The 19,367-nt window shown below is 38.9% G+C and overlaps 2 protein-coding genes across 3 annotated transcripts; one reads left to right on the plus strand and one right to left on the minus strand.

Annotated features, from left to right (window-relative positions):
* Window positions 1–440: 440 nt before the first annotated feature.
* Window positions 441–6,368, minus strand: HSDL1 (hydroxysteroid dehydrogenase like 1). 2 transcript variants are annotated; one of them, XM_015873572.2, is made up of 5 exons: window positions 6,302–6,368; window positions 4,755–4,987; window positions 3,678–4,123; window positions 2,066–2,293; window positions 441–1,330 (listed from the first exon to the last, which is right to left on the minus strand). In XM_015873572.2, exons 2-5 carry the CDS (start codon window positions 4,972–4,974, stop codon window positions 1,229–1,231), a joined length of 996 nt encoding a protein of 331 aa, XP_015729058.1. In that variant the 5' UTR covers window positions 4,975–4,987; window positions 6,302–6,368; the 3' UTR covers window positions 441–1,228. The 2 variants fall into 2 exon arrangements, with proteins under 2 accessions (XP_015729058.1, XP_015729059.1); XM_015873573.2 differs by having other exon boundaries at window positions 6,240–6,319.
* Window positions 6,365–19,340, plus strand: DNAAF1 (dynein axonemal assembly factor 1). The gene is given in 15 exon segments (XM_032447100.1): window positions 6,365–6,438; window positions 6,440–6,571; window positions 6,843–6,979; window positions 7,266–7,406; window positions 7,843–7,978; window positions 8,925–9,016; window positions 9,829–10,050; window positions 10,740–10,906; window positions 11,181–11,302; window positions 11,829–12,043; window positions 13,180–13,290; window positions 13,855–13,964; window positions 16,386–16,454; window positions 18,113–18,464; window positions 18,814–19,340. Coding segments are annotated over 15 exon segments (2,163 nt in total). The 5' UTR covers window positions 6,365–6,379; the 3' UTR covers window positions 18,912–19,340.
* Window positions 19,341–19,367: the final 27 nt, after the last annotated feature.

Raw genomic sequence — 19,367 nt, forward strand, 5'->3', positions numbered from 1 at the left:
GGGGCATCTTCCCACCAGTATCCCATTACACGTTGTTGCCATGTGACAGACGGCCGCAGAAGGGCATAGAAACACAGCTGAGGCACAGGGATGCAACTGAATTCCTCTATGTGAAAAAAACGGCACTGACATTCACTAATGTTTGCTGAATTTGTATGGCAGCCCAACAGCGGCTGTAGCACAGGGAGGGGTGGGTGGTGCATTTCAGCAGTGGTCACTGCCATTAGTGCGGGTTGTTAAAGTGCAGTTCTAATGATGATATAAAATACAGAAAGAATGTTCTGAATCTGAAGATACATCTTGTCCTAGGCAGCAAATATGTTCAAAGAAAGGACAGCTGTGAAAGTCAGACTCTACACGAGATACAAGCAGTGTGATGCCAGATGACATCTAGTAAAAATATATGCAGATAAAAATTTTTAATATAAATAAAAACAGCATCAAGACTTAAGTATTTTTTTTGTCATATGAAAGTAACCTTTGTTCTTAGAACACTACTTATTTGTTAGTTTTCTTTACATAATGGATTTTTACAACCTGTTTCAATTCAGCAGCCACACTTCAGATTGCTAAAGGGATATTTAAATCATGGTCAAGAGCACTCACACTTAGAATAAGAAAGGAAAAAATGTTATCTTCAAATTCCTTTGCAGTTCTTTAAGACCTTTTCTGTCATTTAAACAACCTCCAAATTAGTATGACTTCATCAAAATTAAGATGTGTGGTAAGTACTCCATTCAAAAACAACAATATTTGCACTTCAAACATACAAGTATCTGCCATGAAAAGACCAGAAGACTCATAAACTGCATATTAATTGACTAGGACCGTCTTTTTAAAACAACATGATTTGTTTTGGGTCCATTATCACCAGAGCTGGAGAATTCTCGAATTCTGTTAACATTACAAATCAAGATTACATAGCACTATGATACAGTCATTTACTATCAGAATTGAAGTTATATCTGCTCCTGTTTGATTACCTTAGAGACAAAGTGAACTGAGATTAACCAATGCAAGGTCAACTCTTCATCCTGGATGAACGCAGAGAAGGAGCTACTTAGCACAAAGATGTGGGACTCACACTTCTGTCTAGGTTATTGTTACAAGTAACACTAGTTACACGGTAAGTTATGGATAAATTACAGTAAATCCAGGATTCACTTGACCATTTTGTAGCAGTCCAATCAGATTCCAGTACTCATTTACATTGGACATCTGGATATTCCTATTTCGCTTTGTGCGTTAAAGCTTCCTTGCGTATAATTCTGCAGAAGTACTGTGCAAACCATGCCCAGATCCATTCAGGTAGACGCTCACCCAGTGTGAACTGTGGAGCAGCACAGGGTGACAAGGGGAGAGAGAAAGAAAAAAAGGAAGAAGCAGATTAAGATATATTCCAATTAATCAGTTTCTCAAACTACCACTAAAATACAATACCTTTTTGAACACAATGGAAGGTTATTTAGCCATTTTGGAAGGAATGTGGTCATACGCTTATGAGAGTGGAGTTTGCACAATGGTTAGGTGCTGCAAATAAATAATGAAGTGCTTTGTTCAACAGCAATACTGCCTACTTTCTTTATTTCACAAATCTTGCCAGAATCCTTCCTGTTTCTTGTCTTCACTTTGGAGTAACCCACACTTCAATGCCTTCTGACTCAATCAACTAGGTAATGCCATACGGGGATGTCAGAACCCAGCATCTTCCCCAAAATTCAAAGCCATGCAGAGAACCTGCATCCATGTAACTTTGCTTAAGAATGTGCACTTTTTCCTGCATTATTCAATCTTCCTTGCCTACCTTGAAGTAGAAATACACCCCATAAATTAAGGTTGAGCAAGAAGCTACTTTTGTTTCTAATTCCTAATTATATTCTAATACTAAATACAATCATGGCTGAGTGTGTGTTCTTTTAACTGGAATGAGTGAGATAACAATGCACAGTGCCTTTAGGTCCTGTGGTATATGCTGTACTTTTCCAGAACACTGACATAGTTTCATTCAGGCTTTTTTTTTTTTTTTTCCTGATGAACATTGAGTTAGTTTGATGAATTCCTTTACCTCTATTGAATGCTTCCAGTAACCAGGAGTCCTTTTGGATAACCCAAGGGTAGAAATAGCATGACTTGCATACTCTTCAGCAGAAGGAAAAAAGAAAGATCTCTTTGATGTAACGCTACTGCACGATACCATTTTTGTAGCAATTACAAATGGGGTTAAACTCTGAACAAAAATTCCTTTTGAAGCATATTCATAATACAATGCTCTACTGAAATAGTCCAAGTAGGCCTAGAAAAACAAAAGCAGAAAAAGATATTTAGTTTTTTTGTTTTGTTTTTACAATGAAGTTCCAGCGCAGTGGCTTATTAAAACTACAGAAAAGCTGTAGTATACTTAAACATGAAAAAGCACTAGTCTGATATCTGGGAATCAGAACGAGAAATTAGCTTGGCTCAGTCTCATAAGGAGACTATATACTATGTAATCAACCACTATGAACACCCTAGGCTGTTCTTGCACAAGGAACCTTAGGAAACTAGAGAAGCTTTTGCCCTTTTCAGTGCTTAAGTAACTGTTCATAGACCATGCTCTAAATTGCTGATCTCTGACCTAGGTTAATGATGCTAGCTAAAGTAAGAAATTTTAGCAGTCTTCTGTTTTTTGTTCTTTTCACTTATATAGCTCAGGTATATATACAGTTAGCACAACCAAGGCACAAATGCTTTGCAACAGAGAGATAGGAATCTTAAGCCAGTTTCCATGCTGAAGAAAATCTGCAAGGAGTCATATGTAGCAAGTACTTCCTTCTGCCTGGAGTAAAACCATCCACATTCCTAGCAAGAGCTATTTGGCATGAGGCTGTTTGAGGTTTAGGTTCCAGCAGAGGGCAGCAACCATCTGCCCAAAGCAATAACCGCTGTGTTGAGACAGCTGGATCTGGAAGAGATCCTTCAACTATTTCACCTGCTTCTGTGGATTAAGTGGCAAATTATCCTGCCAAAGTCTGCATCCTCATGCGCATTCATATATCCATCATCACCTCATTGTCCCACCCTATTTGCTATTAGCTGGCTTTCCTGAGGAAGAATAATTGTCTGGAAGTTTTCGTTTCTCCTCAGATACTATACAGACAACACTGTAAGAAGCCCCCTGCTCCATCTAGCTACTTGGTACTAGCTGAAGCACTGTGGTGTGGGGTTTGTTTTGCCATAGCTCTTGTTGCATCAATGGCTTGCGCATGATTATAATCCCTCTCACTACCAAATAATCAGTCTGCAAGTGCATAAGTACACTGAGATATCTCTGCATAGTTCAGCTACAGAAGAGCAAAGAAATTCTTCAGTCTTTCAGAGGGTCACAGAATTGCTACTACTGGCTCATACATCATTCCTCCAAGGTACACGACATTTCCCCTAGAAGTATGATTATGCTGAAGTTCACACAGAATCCTTATAGCAGACTTAGGTCCAAAGCCCATTACTGGTAAGGGAAAGTTTGCAGCATAACACATGATATGCGAGAAAACAAAACAAAACAACAACCCAAAATCTAGAAGACTTTCTCAAGAGTTCTGATATCCTTTTCTAAATGTGCTTAAAAAAAAAAGAAACCCACAGCCTATAATGCTTTTACTCTTCAGTGCACACTATTAAAACATCACAGCCCAACTTACTTTAGAGGCTCCATAGATCGTTAGCATTGGTGTTGGCTGACAACAGGAAGCAGATGAGACATTCACAATTGCACCTTTCTTCTTCTCTACCATGCCCGGCAACACAATATGCACCATCATATTAGCAGAAGCAATATTTATGTTGATCATGTCCCACAGCATATCCTCAGACAGGTTAGTAAAATAATCTGGGTAGGTATAAAACAGTCCTACATTATTCACCAAAATTCCTATTTCTCTATCTTTCAGGCCCTCCTTAATGGCTTGGTAAGCCTCACGCCCCTTACTGAAGTCAGCTACTATGAAATCTGTTTCCACTTTATAGGTTTCAGATATGCTTCTACATACAGCTTTTAGCTTCTCTTTGCTTCGGCTGATTAATATTACATTGACACCACGCTTGGCCAGTTCTTCAGCATATGCCTTCCCAATTCCATCTGTGCCACCTGTAACAGACAAAAAAGTATCAGGGTGAAAGTCTAAACCAGTGCAGTCTTCTATTACAACAGTGCTTTTAATTGTAGCTTTATTCCCTCCTCTGAAGATGAAACTGATTATGCTGGTCTCAAAACCACACCAAAGATAATTGTGTCAGCAGCAATCTACTACAATCCCACATCAAGACAGGTTTCATACTGTCTATGACAACAGCAAAACGCTTAATAAAAGGAGAGAATGTCAGGTGTGGGACTTAAACCTTTTGAAAAATTGAGCAAGGGAGCATGTGAAACTGTCATAGTAAAACTAGTACATTGGTTGCACCTCTGTTGACCAGGCTTGCCTGCCAGCTCCATTGTTGCTTACAGATCCTTATGTGTCTTTATACGTGCTTGGGATATACTCTGCAATTTCTGAGAAAAGTTGGTCTGGGATTATTTCCCAGTCAACACACAGAGTTTATCTGTCTCCTGTGGAACTTAATTTACTAAGGTGCTGAAAAAGCATCACTGCTCAGGCAAATTAACTTGTTTTCACCTTGCAGCTGTGGCTCAACTTAATACAGACCCTAGCTTCTGACACAGAGCTCATCTAGCAAATCATATCAACATAAGCAAATACACTGCTTCAGTCTCTTACCAGTGACCACTGCCCATCTTCCATACCGCTTGACAATATCAATCTCACCAACCAGCTTTGGAATAACATGAAGCCTGAGCATGCTGTAAGTGTCAAACACAAGAGTCAGACATTTTCTGACTGTGTACCAAGCTCCAACTATAGCCAGGGCCTCAATGTAAACACTGCAGGAACGACTGATCTCTCTGTACAGCAGGTTGAAGCGATCCACTGCAGCCATGGTGATCAGAAGCCTTAAAGAAAAAAGACACAGGCAATTATAATCCCTTATTTAACCTTTTCAAGCCTCTGAGATTCAGCAATTCCAATTGTGCTACACCAGGGAGAGGCAACTGGAAAACAATGGTCACAGAATTCCCATAAATGATGATGCAACGCTAAAACTAATAGAAGTGGGGCACCTTCAGGAATCAAGCCAGCAGAACTTTCTAGGAGAAGTCAAAAACACACAAAAACACAAACCCTTGATAATTAGAAAAAACACATTCAATTCTCTGCGTGTGAAAATATGGCAAAGCTTCCATGAAGAACATGAGCAACAAATATAAAAATACATATATAGAGTAAGATCAGTTTGATTCTATCAAGTGCATCATCAGCAGGTTTGCCAGTGACACCAAGAAGAGTGGTACAGCTAACACCATAGAACAAAGCAGTGCTGTCCAGAGAGCCTGGGCAGGCACAGAAAGGGCGTACGTAAGAATCCAATGAAATTCAGCAAGGGCAATTTGTTGCTGTTGGGTCAGGGCAATGTCCACAGGTATGTCCACAGACTGGGAGAAGAACCCATTGAGAACAGCATTGCTAAGAAAGACATGTGGATCCCAGTAGAACAGCAGGACACAAGCCAGCAGTGTGTGCTTGCAGTCTGGAAGGCCAATGGTATCTTGGGCTGCATCAGCAGAGGGGTGACAGCAGGGCAAGGGATGGGGTTGGGGTTTACTCTGCCCTCACAAAGCCCCATTTGGACTACTACACCCATGCCTGGGAACCCCAGTACAGGAGGGCTATGGAGCAGCTGGAGCAGACCCAGAGGAGGCCATGAAGATGACCAGTAGGCTGCAACATCTCTCCTGTGAAGATAAGTTGAGGGAACAAGCCGTTCAGCCTGGAGAGGAGAAAGCTTTAGTGAGACTTCACTGCAGCATTCTAGCACCTCAGGAGAGCTTATAAGCATATATCTGTCTATAGGAGCAGACAGTGATAGGACAAGGGGGAATGGCTTTAAACTAAAAGATGGAAGATTTAGATTACATGCAAGGAGGCAATTCTTCACTTAGAGAGCATGGAGGCCAGCACTGCTGCCCGGTGAAGCCCAAGGCCATTGTATGGGGACCCGGGCAGCCTCACATGGGGGGTGGTACCCAGCCCATGGCCGGGCGCTGGCACCAGGTGATCTCCAACCTAAGACATCCAATGACAGAAAGAAATCATAGCAAGGCCATGTTCTATAGCCCCATTCCGTGACCCCAGCCCGCCACTCGCCCCTTTCCCGTAGCGCAATGCCGTGGCCCTGGCGGTCTGTCCCAGCCCGGCCGTGTCCGTACCGCGCTGCCGCACACCGCTCCGTACCCCGACGCCTCGCGCCGCCGTCATCAGAGCGCCGCCGGCGGCCGCGGGGCCTTATGGGCTCGCACGGCGTTGCCATGGAGACGGCGGCCGTTGGGGCAGTTACCGGGAGTTTGGTCGGCTCCGCGTCCGTTCATCGGTGAACGGCTGCTGACCGGGAGCGACCGCGGCCGGGCCCGGACGGGCTGCTGGCCTCGGGAGTCCGGCCTGTGTCACTGCTACCGGCACAAGGCAAGCTGCGGCGGCAGGTAAAGGAGTGGAGGGTTCTGTGTGAGGGCTGTCCCAGAGCTGAAGGCCGGCACTGAGAACTCGCTCAGCTCCCGTGGCCTTCTGGTGTGCCGTTCCGTACCGAGTGGGCTCTGGTCACAGCGCAGGGTGCTCCCCACGCTCCGTGATCCCCTCGTTCCAGGCTCCTTTGCCTCTGACAGGTCCTGCTAAAGCTTTTGGACTTATTGTCTGGCAGTAGGGCTCTAAGCCACACAGCGACCTGACGCGGCTTGTCTAAATCTCGTATCTCAGAATGCAATCTGACAGCAGAGAACTGGACAGAGGCCATAAAGGAGCGGTCATTGCGCCAGAGGTGTTGGGAGAGACTGTGAGCAACGCTGGAAATGAAGCTGCCCCCGCACGGAGTGAAGGCTGTCCCGTCAGCAGGGGTGAGCTCTGCCAGCTGTCCTACTGGGGAGCAGTTACTGAGCTGAGTCCACGCAGCTGAGAGAAAAAGTCTGGTGTTGAATTTATTCCCCACTGAAGTCACTGAACATCTTGCTGTAACTGAGGCTTGAACCCCCCCCCCCTCCCCCAACCCCCCCAATTCCTTTTTCTGGAAGTATATTTTATGTATTAAAGTCATACATCCAGTCTTACCTCTAATTGTTTGAATTACAATCATATTTAAATGATTTGGTACAATCATCTTGTTTGCACTGTCTCTTTCTTGAGTGTCAGGACCAGAAGTGAAACTAGAAGGTTCTGATAAAGAATCTGAAGAGAAAGCTATTGAAAATGCAATTGGCCAGAGTCAGTGTGAAGACAGTTTGAATGACTATAGCACTGGAGACACCCTCCAGAAGGTGCAAAAAGGTAAATTTGTGGACGAGCATGACAAACAGGTTTTGTGTTGGCTGATACATCATTATCTTTAAAAGTTAAAGTAGTCTTGTTAAACTCTAGTGGTTGCTAATATGCAGTAGATGTCCAAGATCATAACACATTGGTGCCAATACTGTATTCTCACTGTACATTATAATAATACTTAAGACTTAAGTGTTCTGCCTGACTTTCCTATGTAAGCAAATGCAATATTTCACCAGTTTATTATGTTACTAGTTATTTTTGTATTTTGTCTTCTATAGAAGGATAAGCTTACTTTAATTTTTTAATTAAAATCTTGGTTAGAACACAGGTTTTCTTGAAATTCATATCCAAGTGCTTTTCAGTATTTCTCTGAACTAACTAGAAATGTGGCACAGTGTTCCTCCACCCATATTGAACTGCAGCTTGTTTTCTTACAACAAAGGTGTTAAAACTGAAGACAAAGCCATCGACTGTACATCCAGAGCATATCAACGGAATGAACAAAAATTGGTGGGTGATCACAAGTCAGTAACCAGCTCATTCGGCCTAAAAACAGAAGAAAAAGGGGGCTGTGTAAGGTAAAATATTGTTTATTGATGGTTTTTATTTAAACTTTGGCATCACTGGAATCAGTAGGAGTTTCACGTATTCACTCTCTACATATTAACCTTAGCTCTGGAAAATGATTTTGAAGATGAACTTGAGATTAATCAATAACTTAGAAATTGTTGGTATTTCCAGCATCTCTACTTCTTTTTTTATTTAGCAAACTATCTTTATAAATGTACGATATCTATCTAATGGATTTGGACAAATTTGTGCAAACTCTTATGGGAGCAGATTTGACCAATTCTTGGTATGAATTCAAAGGATGCATTGTATTAATTCATCTCAATTTAAATATTACAGTTGTTGTGGCAATTTTTGGCAGAAGTATGTGAAGGGACAGAGGCCCTCCAAGTTACCAGGAACTAGGTTGGATAGGTAACTTCATTATCCCAGGCTAATCAGGCCAGCACGTGTCAAAATTGTTATGAAGAATGATGTCAGAGTGCAACAACTGCACATTGTAATTAGTATTCTTAAACATTTTATGGTTCTGTAAATTGCCTGAGGATGCTGATGATTTGATTAAATGCTGCTCTAAGTAGCTCAGTGAAAAACAGCATAATACACTGCATGCACATTGTGTATGGTAACATACCTGGGCTCACAATGCAAGAAAACAGAGAGGGGAAAATCACACTGCTCTTTTTAAAGAAGATGAACTCTGTAATACATACCTACTTTCTCTTTTTATAGCAGAAGTAGGAAGGGCCTGATAACACACTTCAGACAGGAAGGAATGGAAAGCAAATCTAAAAAATCCAGGGCTTTTTCACTCTGAGTATAGTCTTGTAAGCTGTAGCTATTTCTCTTGCGTAAAAAAACTATTATTTTGCATTGAAATCTGTTTTATAAAAGATAGCAGAATGTGCGCTGAAGTACTTCTTTTTTTTTTGCTTCTGCTTCCTATTCTTTTAGAATGACAAAAAAGATTCTGCAAGACATTTGTAAGCAACACAAATTATACGTGACTCCATCCTTAAATGATACGCTTTACTTGCACTATAAAGGTAAGCTGTGTACAATTCTGTATAGATGTATCACTCTAAATGGTATTCTGGCAGGGAATCTAGTTTACGGCTCACTGAAGTAAGGTAGGTATTTAAACTTTATTTTAAATGACAAGCATAATTTAATTTGATATAATAATGTAATTGTGAAACAAAAATGAGCAAATATGAAGGTAGAAGAATGAACTGATTATAGGCCTGGTTCATTTTGTAGATTCATTCAAAAGATCGATAGGAATCAAGACACTTTTCTAGAAAACAGAATCATTTAAGAAATGATGTCTTAAAATATTGATCTAATTTGCATTCAGAGGAAAGTATATATTTTATTTTTAAATGTGTTTGTGTAACAGAGTGGTTTACCAAATTCTGGGACTTCTGTTGTGACAAAACAGCAGTAAACACATGCTGCATATTCTCAAATACTACTGAAAGAAAAACGTTGCTAGAACAGATCACCCTTTTCTGATCTCTGAGCAGTATTTTGTACTATTATTCAGGATGGTGTAAGAATTGTTTTAAATAAATAAGTGCTAAACCTACCTTCAACATTTGACTTCATGTTTACTACTTTCTCAGTATTTGGGAATTTAAAGGTTCCCACAAGATATAGACCAGAATAGGTACCGTATAGGTACATTTTCTCCTTTAATGGTCCAATTGAATTGCTAGAAGTCTTACCATCAATTTTAATGCAGGTATTCTGACAGGCTGTTTTAGTATCACTGGCTTAATGAAACGTACACTTTGAATGACTTAATTTTAGCCAATGCAATTTCAGTTTGAAACATCTTTTTTTTTTTTTTCTGCAGGATTTGACCGCCTGGAGAATCTTGAAGAGTATACTGGATTGAAGTGTTTATGGCTGGAATGCAATGGCATAACAAAAATTGAGAATTTGGAAGCGCTCACAGAGTTGCGCTGCCTCTACTTACAGCTCAATTTAATTAACAAAATTGAAAACCTGGACTCGTTACAAAAGCTGGATTCCCTCAATCTAAATAACAACTATGTCAAGACCATTGAGAATCTCTGTAAGGACTGATGGCAAAAAGTGTTTGCGTAACAAGAAGTCCATAGTCATTTTGTCACAGTCACTGACAGTATTATCATTTTTAATTATTATTTGTATTAAAATGTTGTACAATGTCCAATACCAAAGTCCACAAGGCTACTATCAAGGAGCCAAACCTATGTATTTTAGTTTAATGGTTCTTCAGCTTGATTATATGAGGAAACAGAAAACATATAATTACTACTTAAATACAAAGACCCAGAACAGTTTAGTATATTCTCACTTAATACCATCTCAGTACTTCTCTGTTTTGCAGACAGGCTGTCAATCTGTGTTATTACCATTTACTTTACAGTTACAGCGTGCTTTGGCAGTTGTAGATGTGATGCCAAATCTTTTACATCTGTTAAATGGCATATTTTCTTTTATGTATATTAGGAGTAATCTGAAACAGAAGTTTTTGTTTAACTGGCTAGTTTAAACTTGAATTAACAACAACCAATCAGCGTTAAAACAAATAACTATTTTTCTTTAGGTGAAGAAAACACCTTTGGAGGCATAGCCAAAAAATACATATAAGCAGAACAACAAACTCAGAAAAAAGCTACCCACATTTCACTATAGTGACGCTGTAAATTCTACTTGCTCCAGAAAATCTTCTTTGAAGAAGTAACTCTTTCCTTTCATTGTGTTCTTTCTGTCTGGCAGCTTGTCTAAAAGTCCTGAACACTCTGCAGATTGCTCACAATAGGTTAGAAACAGTGGAAGACATACAACACTTGCAAGAATGCCCAAGCATTTCTGTTCTCGATCTTTCCCACAACAACTTAAGTGATCCAAATATTATAAATATTCTGGAGACAATGCCTAACTTGGTAAGCCATATACAGCTGAGGTTATGGATATAAGTATATGAGTGAATCGTATGAAGTTGTTTTGTCAGGTAGTCCAGCACGTAACAGTCTTGATCTAAAATAACTGTTATTAAACATTATTAGCCCTTTTGTAGATTACTTACAGTGATTTTTTTTATTCACTGTTTGTTTCTGAAGGGTTAGAGACTGCGTATCCAAGTTGTATGGTTTTTGTTTGTTAGATTGTTATTTTGTTGGCAGCTCAACTTTAAAAATTATTTTCCTGTTTCTCTAGCATGTGCTGAATTTAATGGGAAATCAAGTGATTAAGAAAATCGCTAATTATAGAAAAACACTTACTGTTCGACTAAAACAGCTAACGTATCTGGATGATAGGCCGGTGTTCCCAAAGGATAGGTAAGAAACAGGCATCTTCTTTGCACAGCAGTGAGGCTCAAATGATCTTATGTCTGTTTTTTTAATACATATCTTCATGGAAGAAAAGGAAGACTGGTCTAATTAATTGAGGGCAGATAACTTTCATTACAGCAGATACAATAGAATTATACTAGAGAAGTCTGCATACTTTAAAATAGAAAGATAATTATTGAACAGAATCATTTTACAAAATGTCTGCAGACTGCAGAATCAAATTCTGATTTCAACAGAAACTGAGCAGGTGTCTGGGAAAGCAGAGCCATGATCACCACTCCTGATGGATCTCTGGTGTTGTAATCATTTGTGCTTAGATAACATTATTTCTTTTGTTGCAGTTCAGCTTGCAAGAAAAAATACAGGTGAAGCCCTGCTCCATAAGAGATTGCTGTTGCTATCTTCCTTTTCTCTGTTGAGGATACTTTGTGCTGTTAGAAACTATTTTAAATTCTGTCAGAGCAATGAGCTTTTTTGGCTGTATTACAGCAAGCTCTTTTCTTTTCTGTAGAGCCTGTGCAGAAGCCTGGGCTGTTGGAGGGCTTGAAGCTGAGAAGGCAGAAAGGGAAAAATGGGAAACTAGAGAGAGAAAAAAAATCCAAGATAGCATTGATGCTTTAGCAGCAATCAGACAAAAAGCAGAGGAAAAGAAAGCACAGAAGGATATAGAAGAAAGAGATGCTGGTGCAAACCATGGAAACAAAGGTGCAGCAGACACCATAGAAGGTTTGTGGCTAATATTTTAGATGTTTGTCACAGCTTTTCCAGCTGTTGTGCTCTACACCAGAGAAAGCAGGTGCTAGTCAGGGCAATAGTAGTTGCAGTAAGTAGTCATGGGTGGAGGCAGGCAGCAACCCAAAAGCTGTATTTCCCCAAGTTGCAGATTGGAGCCAGATTGAGGCACCTGGGGGCTCCAGCACAACCTATTAACTGCAAGTCTATATCCAAGTATCCCTGTGCTGCTGCTTTAATTAACAGTAAGTGCTTAAACCTAGAGCTTATCCGCTGCAGTGGTAATGCGGGGAATTTGAGGAAGGTCTTTAATTAGTTAAGGTTTCACTTACTGCCCTTTTCTATGCCACTAATTTTCCTGTCACATTATTCAATATAGAATAAATTTATGACCACTGATAATCCACAGCCTAACATTTTCAAGGACATCATGCGTGTTTCAGTGTAAACAAGACTGAAACCAAGTAATAAGGGAGTACTACACTGTAGAGAAGTATTTGCGTGGTTCATATTGGCATTTTACATGCTCTGAAGTCAGACACAGTTGACTAACAAGTAAAAGTTTTGCAGTAAGCTGGTGGATTGCATGAAGTAGATGATAACTATGATGTTAACTATGGTATGATAACTATGATAATAACTATCAGTTGATACTGATCATCAAAATGTGCAAGCATATATTTTAAATCTAGTGAGTCCTCTCAAATTTAAATACAAATATAGCACAATTATTTACTGCATTGCACTCTCTAGCTGAGATCTTTCTGGAGTACTGTAACTGCAGGCAACTGAGATGGAAAAATCCGCAGCAGTCATACAGTGCTAGGAAGACTGCTGATTTGTGAATATCTGCTCAAGCAAACCAGGAGCTTTTGATGTAGATTTTGGGCTATGCTATTAAGACTGTAAATATCCAAACTGCTTAAAATAAGTAACAACAGATTAACTCAGCAGTTCTAGTGAGCTCATTTCTTCTACTGGAGCATTGGCAAATTCAGGTAACAGTGATGCAAATTACAGTACATCAGAGGCATCAAATTTATCTGAACAGCAAGAAACTCAAGAGAAGACAGAGAAATTTGGAAGTGGAAATTGTGATGCTCATGATGATGTGATAACACTTTTAACAGACAGGAGAGATTGCACTGACGTCCCGTCTGGAAGGATTCATGTAAGAATTCAAGAACGTGCACATGAGTCAAATTCTAACAGATGCTCAGACTTCAACAGGAAGATAGACGGTAATGTACACAGTGAAGAATCAAATCAAACTGGAGAAGTACAGATCATAAGCCAAACAGACTCAGTGTAGCGACCCTTTGGTGTGATTCCAAACAGCTGATTCACAGCTAAGCACATTCTATTAGATTTCTGTAGCAATGAGTTGGAAAGCAAGAAATTCTAGATAAAATATTATTTTAATATGACAAAGAAAACTATTTTGAGTGCCCAGTCTGAAAATTCTGAAAAATAAAAGTGGAATTCTACTTCTTATATGTGCTAGATTTAATGACAGCACAGGCTTCCCTTGCTCCCCCAGGCTGTATGGTATTTATTCCAGCAAAAGCTGGGCATCACTTGGGCAGCTCTGTGCCTTCACAAACAGAATACTTACTTTTTTTTTTTTTTTTAATGAATATCTGTAATACATTATTGAAAAGTACAAATGTTTATGAAATGTAAAGGAGTCCAAAGTTATGACAAAGCACTGGATTCAGCTGTTTCCTTCTACAGTGCTCACTGTTGCAATATACAAAGTCTTTTATTCAGTTAGTTCTCTGCAACTACCTATTTTTATTTCTTAGATCTTCCAAGAGAGAAAACAGCTTCTGAAGGGGCTGTGGTTCCTGAGCTGGCTGAGCATGCTGAAATCAAACAGGTCAAACACGAGACACCAGAGAAACTTCAACTTTGTGTATGTATTAGATTCAGGTATTAGATTCAGATTTTGGTTTGGTTAATGTCTACTCCCAAATTAATTCCTTTAACATCCTGGCTAAATAAAGTATATGGCCAGATATCCAAGAAAGGTCCACTATTAGGAAAAGTAGGAGAAAAATAAATAAATAAAAATAAAGTGGTAAGAATTTACCACTGTTGCCAAAGTTTATTTTGTCCTTTGGCCCAAAGTTGACCTTCTAGGTCTGTGATTTCTCTGTGGAGAGAGTTAGCAGGGGTTTTCATGTGAAAAATAGAAATCACAATAGAAAGAAACCAGGGAGTAAATGTGTCCTTCTAAGGAAAACTCCAATGAAGTATTCATTTGAAAAGAGAAAGAAACAATCATAGGACAAACATAAGAAACACACAGCCACACAGTTTACATCAGCTGGCAATATTAGGTATTATAATTCTCAGAATAAAATTTACAAGCATATTTCCAAGAAAAGCCGTATGTGCATGTTTCAGGTAAGTAATAAGGGATTAGCATTTTTAATGCATTCTTCTGTTTTCAATGATTTTTATCTGATGATGGAAACATTTAAACATTTCATCACACTTAGCCATGAAGACATGAGTGTGACCACTGAGAAATGCAGTTTGAGTGCAAAGGAGTATTATTCAATATATTCTAGTTACATCTCTACTGCTAAACTGACAGTGCCAGATTGTGATGTAACTGCAAACTGCTGAGCTTACAATTTTCCAGAGTGCTTAATATCACTTGTGCAACATTGGTAGCTAAATTCTTTATGCTTTAGAAAAGTCAGTTACATCTCTTCTGTGCTCTAAATGTCCCAAGAAAAAAAAACATCCTATTACTGTAAGGCTCAGCTCATTGTTTCAGTAAGTGCTTATTGCTGCATCTTCTTATTCAGGTGTTTTTGATAATGGACTTAACAAGGATAGTGGAGAAGCCTGGCAGCAATTCCAAGTATATACAATATTATTTTTATAAGCAGAACCCGCAGGGCTGAGATACAAGCCCTTTTCTTGGTGCTGTATGGCACCATTGTGTAACACAGTATAAAAGAAATGCTTCAGCGTGCCTACATGGAGTACTTTCTTCACGTAAGAAGTAGGAATATTATAATTCTACAGAAGGGGGAAAAAAACCAACAAATCTCATACTAACACACATTTCAATGTTCCATGCTATGCTGTTCTACAACCGATATTTAATAATGTCAGGAGCTTCTGGCAGCAGCCTTCAATACTTACGCAATTGCAGATTTTCCAGAGACGTTTAGCACTGACATAGCGGGGGATGGCTGTGAAGATACTGTAAATTAGAATTTCTGAAGAACTGTAGTCTTTATTCATATACTGGAGTCCAAAGACGGTCTCAGTAGTATTACACGTGAGAAGAGTTGGGGAGGATTTATAGTGCTGTGGATCTGACGTCCCTCTGATAAGTAGATACAAGCCAAATGTGCACGAACTGGTTTTCATGAATAATCTTTGGCAGTGCTTAAACTAACAGCTATTTCCCTTCTGACACCAAACTCAATAACAGTTGTCTCCAAATCTTAATGCATTTTATTCTAAAATGGTGTGAATTCAGGACATGCTACACTAGCCACAACCACATCAGGAAACAGAAGTTTTATTTGTTCCTGTAACAGTCTTCACATTACAAGACTCAGATCAGTGAATAACTATATGAAACAAGTCAGCTCTAAAACATCTTACTAAATGAGGTGCTTTTACCAGCATTAGCCTGCAGGGAGAAATTGCTAAATAGGTATTACATTCTGCAAGACATTTTGTGTTATACCCTCTATTTTTGCTTTTATTGTTAGCAACTGGCATGTGATTTAGAAAATGTTTTCTAATGGAAACATGAAAGAACTAATCCTGTCTGAGGGAAAAAAATTCTCAGCACGTTTGCAGTTCCACTTCCTTAATTACATGGCAGTCACAGTAAAACATTGTTTTATTATGTGTACTTAGGTTAACAGTCAAAAAGTCAGAAGATCTTGTTTTGGCTGTTACCAGAAAGATTAATTACAGTTAAGATCAAGTCTATTAGTAGGTAAGAGACAGCCAGATAGATAAAAGACATAAACCACATTTCCTTTTAAAATCTTGTCTATCAATTTTTCTTCCTCTTTTTTTTTTTTTTTTTTTTTTCATAGTAGAAAAGAGCATCCCACTTGGCATTAAGTTTACTGCTTTCCCATTTACTATTTCTGGAAACAGATGAATTGCCTGTTTCCCACATGTTTAACAGAGAAAACTGTCATCTTGGAGAGCACGACAGTCCAGTTTTTCTGGGCTGTTGCTGCCCCTTATCTGGAACAGCACTGTATTAAAAACATTCCCAGGGAGATAAAGATGTCATAATTTATTCATTTGAACTAACTTTTCCCACTGACTTTGTGATTGTTTTCAGGAACTACCTGACTTAGAAGACATAGATGTAAAGGAATTTCCTCCAGAAGAGGAAATCTTTATTCAAAAGGTAAGATCCTTAATAATGCCACTGATGAAGTTTGCCTTGCTAATGTTTGATGAAAGAAAGGTAATCTAAGTTGTGAAATGCTGTTTTGGGAGATGCAATCAGTTGTGTACTTGTAAACTAAATGGGATGTTCAGACAGATCTTCTTTATCCTCTTGTAAATTTTCTTTTAATTAGATTTATTCTTTTTTAATTTTTGCATTGTAAGAATTGGAGAATGAAAAACTAAAATCAAGTAATGTGACAGTTAAATAAGATTAGTTTCTTATAATATAGCTTTTGAATGAAGATTATTCATAAAGTATACTTCACTAGTGTTAATAGATAGCCTACTGCTGAATACAAGCAATCCTTTCAACTTAAAACACAGAGATCAAAACTCTTTTGCTTCACTTTAAACTAGAGAGACACAATGCAGTGCCAGCCTCCTTGGCCCATGTTCTCATTAGCACTGTGCCATGCTCAGACTAAACTGTTAGGCAAGACTATAGACAGAAACAGAAGAGAAAAAAGAAAAATAAAACAACAAAGATTTAAAAGCACAGCTTTAATAGTTGTGCTGATGGTGGCTCATACCTTCCATGCTGGAAATAGGCTGATAGAGTATGCAGTTATGCAATAGCTTGGAGGGACTTGTAAAATTTTGTGTAGGGCATGGGTTTCGTTTGCTCTTCTGGTTACATGCTGAACTGATGTTGCAAAATGTCTTGGCCAATAAAGCCTTCTGTTAAACAGAAGATAAGAGAAGGAATAGAGCAGGGAACAAAGAAGATTAATAAAGCTTGTGTTGACAACTCTCATACTCCCTGGAGCGTTTGGTTCTTAAATGCAGTAAGATGTCAGATCCCTGTTTGGGCAGTGTCTGGTAAGTCCTAGCAAAGTTCATATATTGAGTAAGTATTGCAAGTATTGCTCACAGTGGTGAAATGTAGACCTCTTGTTCTTGGTCCTGCTGCTTTACTGCCCAAATCCTCTGCTTCAGAATAAATTCTTCAGCCTTGAATTCCCATAGCCTCTTAATTAAGGTCATTTCCTGAGCACTGGAAGTGTTGAAGGTAAACTCTTGTTGTGATTAAGGTAAAATAATAGATCTGAGCCCGTGAATCCTCTTGCCTTTGTCAGTGACTTGCTCTTGAAATATGTGCTTTTGGGTTTTTGTTTTTATTCAGACTGATATAAAAAGAAATTTGTGTTCAGGTTGGCTCAGTACCAACCAGCGTAAATTAAACCAGTGGTGTAAATCAAAGGGCCACACTACTCTGATCTGGTCTACTCAATTAGGATCCTCTGTGTTTTTTAATATAATGCTGATGTTCACTTTGGTACAATGAATTGGAAAAGAAAGAAATTCTAGAGGTTGAATTGCTCTTGCTCTTGCTGAATTGCTGTACTATGATCTTTTATGAATGATTAGTAGTTTATGGTTAGCTCATAGCTCATAGCTCATAGCTGACCATAAGGCATATATCAGGCTAATGTCTGACATAGTTAATCCAAGATCAGTTTGCAAAAAAGCAAAACTATGGCAATGAAGCAGATCTCCTGTACATTTTGGTAGAAAAACACATCAATACTAGTAATAACTATATGGATCAAAGAGATATTTACCTATTTTTGTTGTTACGTCTAGCATTTTCAATTACATTTTCTACCTTTGCAGCAAGAATATCACCCAAAGATTGAAATAATTTCTGAAATGACAAATGATGTTGATTCTGCGTTGGAGGAAAGCAATAAAACCACATTTGAGGACTCAGGAGGAGAAGCTGCAACATCCATTTTTTCAAATGTGCATAAGATCCATAAAGAGCAAGAAAGCGAGTGCTTTGTTAAAGAGTTCTTTACAGAGCCTTCTCATTCAGAAAAAGACAAACCAGATAAGCTCTGTGAAGTCTTGATTCAGGAGATTATTACCCAACCTACTGATGACCTACCGTTGTCATCAGTCTGCAATCAGCCAGATGACCCCAGCCCATGGGAAGGGGACAGTAAGATCACCATTGCTTGCTCTGGTAAGATTACAGCAATACAATTAATCAGAGAGAAAATGGGTGGCACATATACACATATAATGCTAAGGATGTGCCTAGCTCTTGTAAAAAAAAAAAAAAAAAAGAAAGAAAGAAAGAAAGAAAAAAGCCAACAAAAAATTTAAGTCCACAATGTTACTTAACAATCACCTCTTCTTTTTATTTACATAGGAATTCTAATCAATTAAAAATTAAAATGTTCTCCTTTTTTTACATGGGAGTCATTGCTGAGTTTAATCTAAATGGTTTTTAAAACTGGGCTCTACACTTGTATTTCCGGAATTAGAGACCATCACAGAGTTTCACCTGCCTTTAATTCACCTTCTAACAGGGAACAGTATTGATGGAGAAGCACAGCTGCTGAATAAACGTGAAGAGTGTTCTCATGAACCCCATGATGACATGGACAGCGAGAGAGGATTAGATTGATGGCTTTCAGCAGAACAGACCATCATGCCTGGCTGACTGCGTTACAGTTGTTCTCAAGATGCAAAGTTCAGCAATAGAACTGCTTGTTAAAACGGATCTAGCACTTATTATAAAAACCCATTGCCTTAAACGTGAGTGTTTCAGTCAGTCAGAACTGATGTGGCTCCAATACATGACTATCAGGGCAGGTAAGGAGTGCCTCATGTTCCTCCTTCCAAAGGTGCTGGTCTCTTTGGGGCAGCTTTCCAGCTGCACTGCCAGTAAAAGTGAGGGCACTTGTGTTTTAAGGTTAAATTCCACTCTGTTATGTTGTTCCCTTTTCATTTCAACTTTCTAGAAACGTTTCTTATGTAACTTATGGTTTTGTTACTTAGTTTCATATTGTAACATGTTTCTGTCATTTGAATTAAATAACCATTCTACCTGTAACCTATCATCTCACCAAGACATGTCACA

This window comes from Coturnix japonica, chromosome 11, assembly GCF_001577835.2.
Source record: "Coturnix japonica isolate 7356 chromosome 11, Coturnix japonica 2.1, whole genome shotgun sequence".
NCBI classification, from domain to species: domain Eukaryota; kingdom Metazoa; phylum Chordata; class Aves; order Galliformes; family Phasianidae; genus Coturnix; species Coturnix japonica.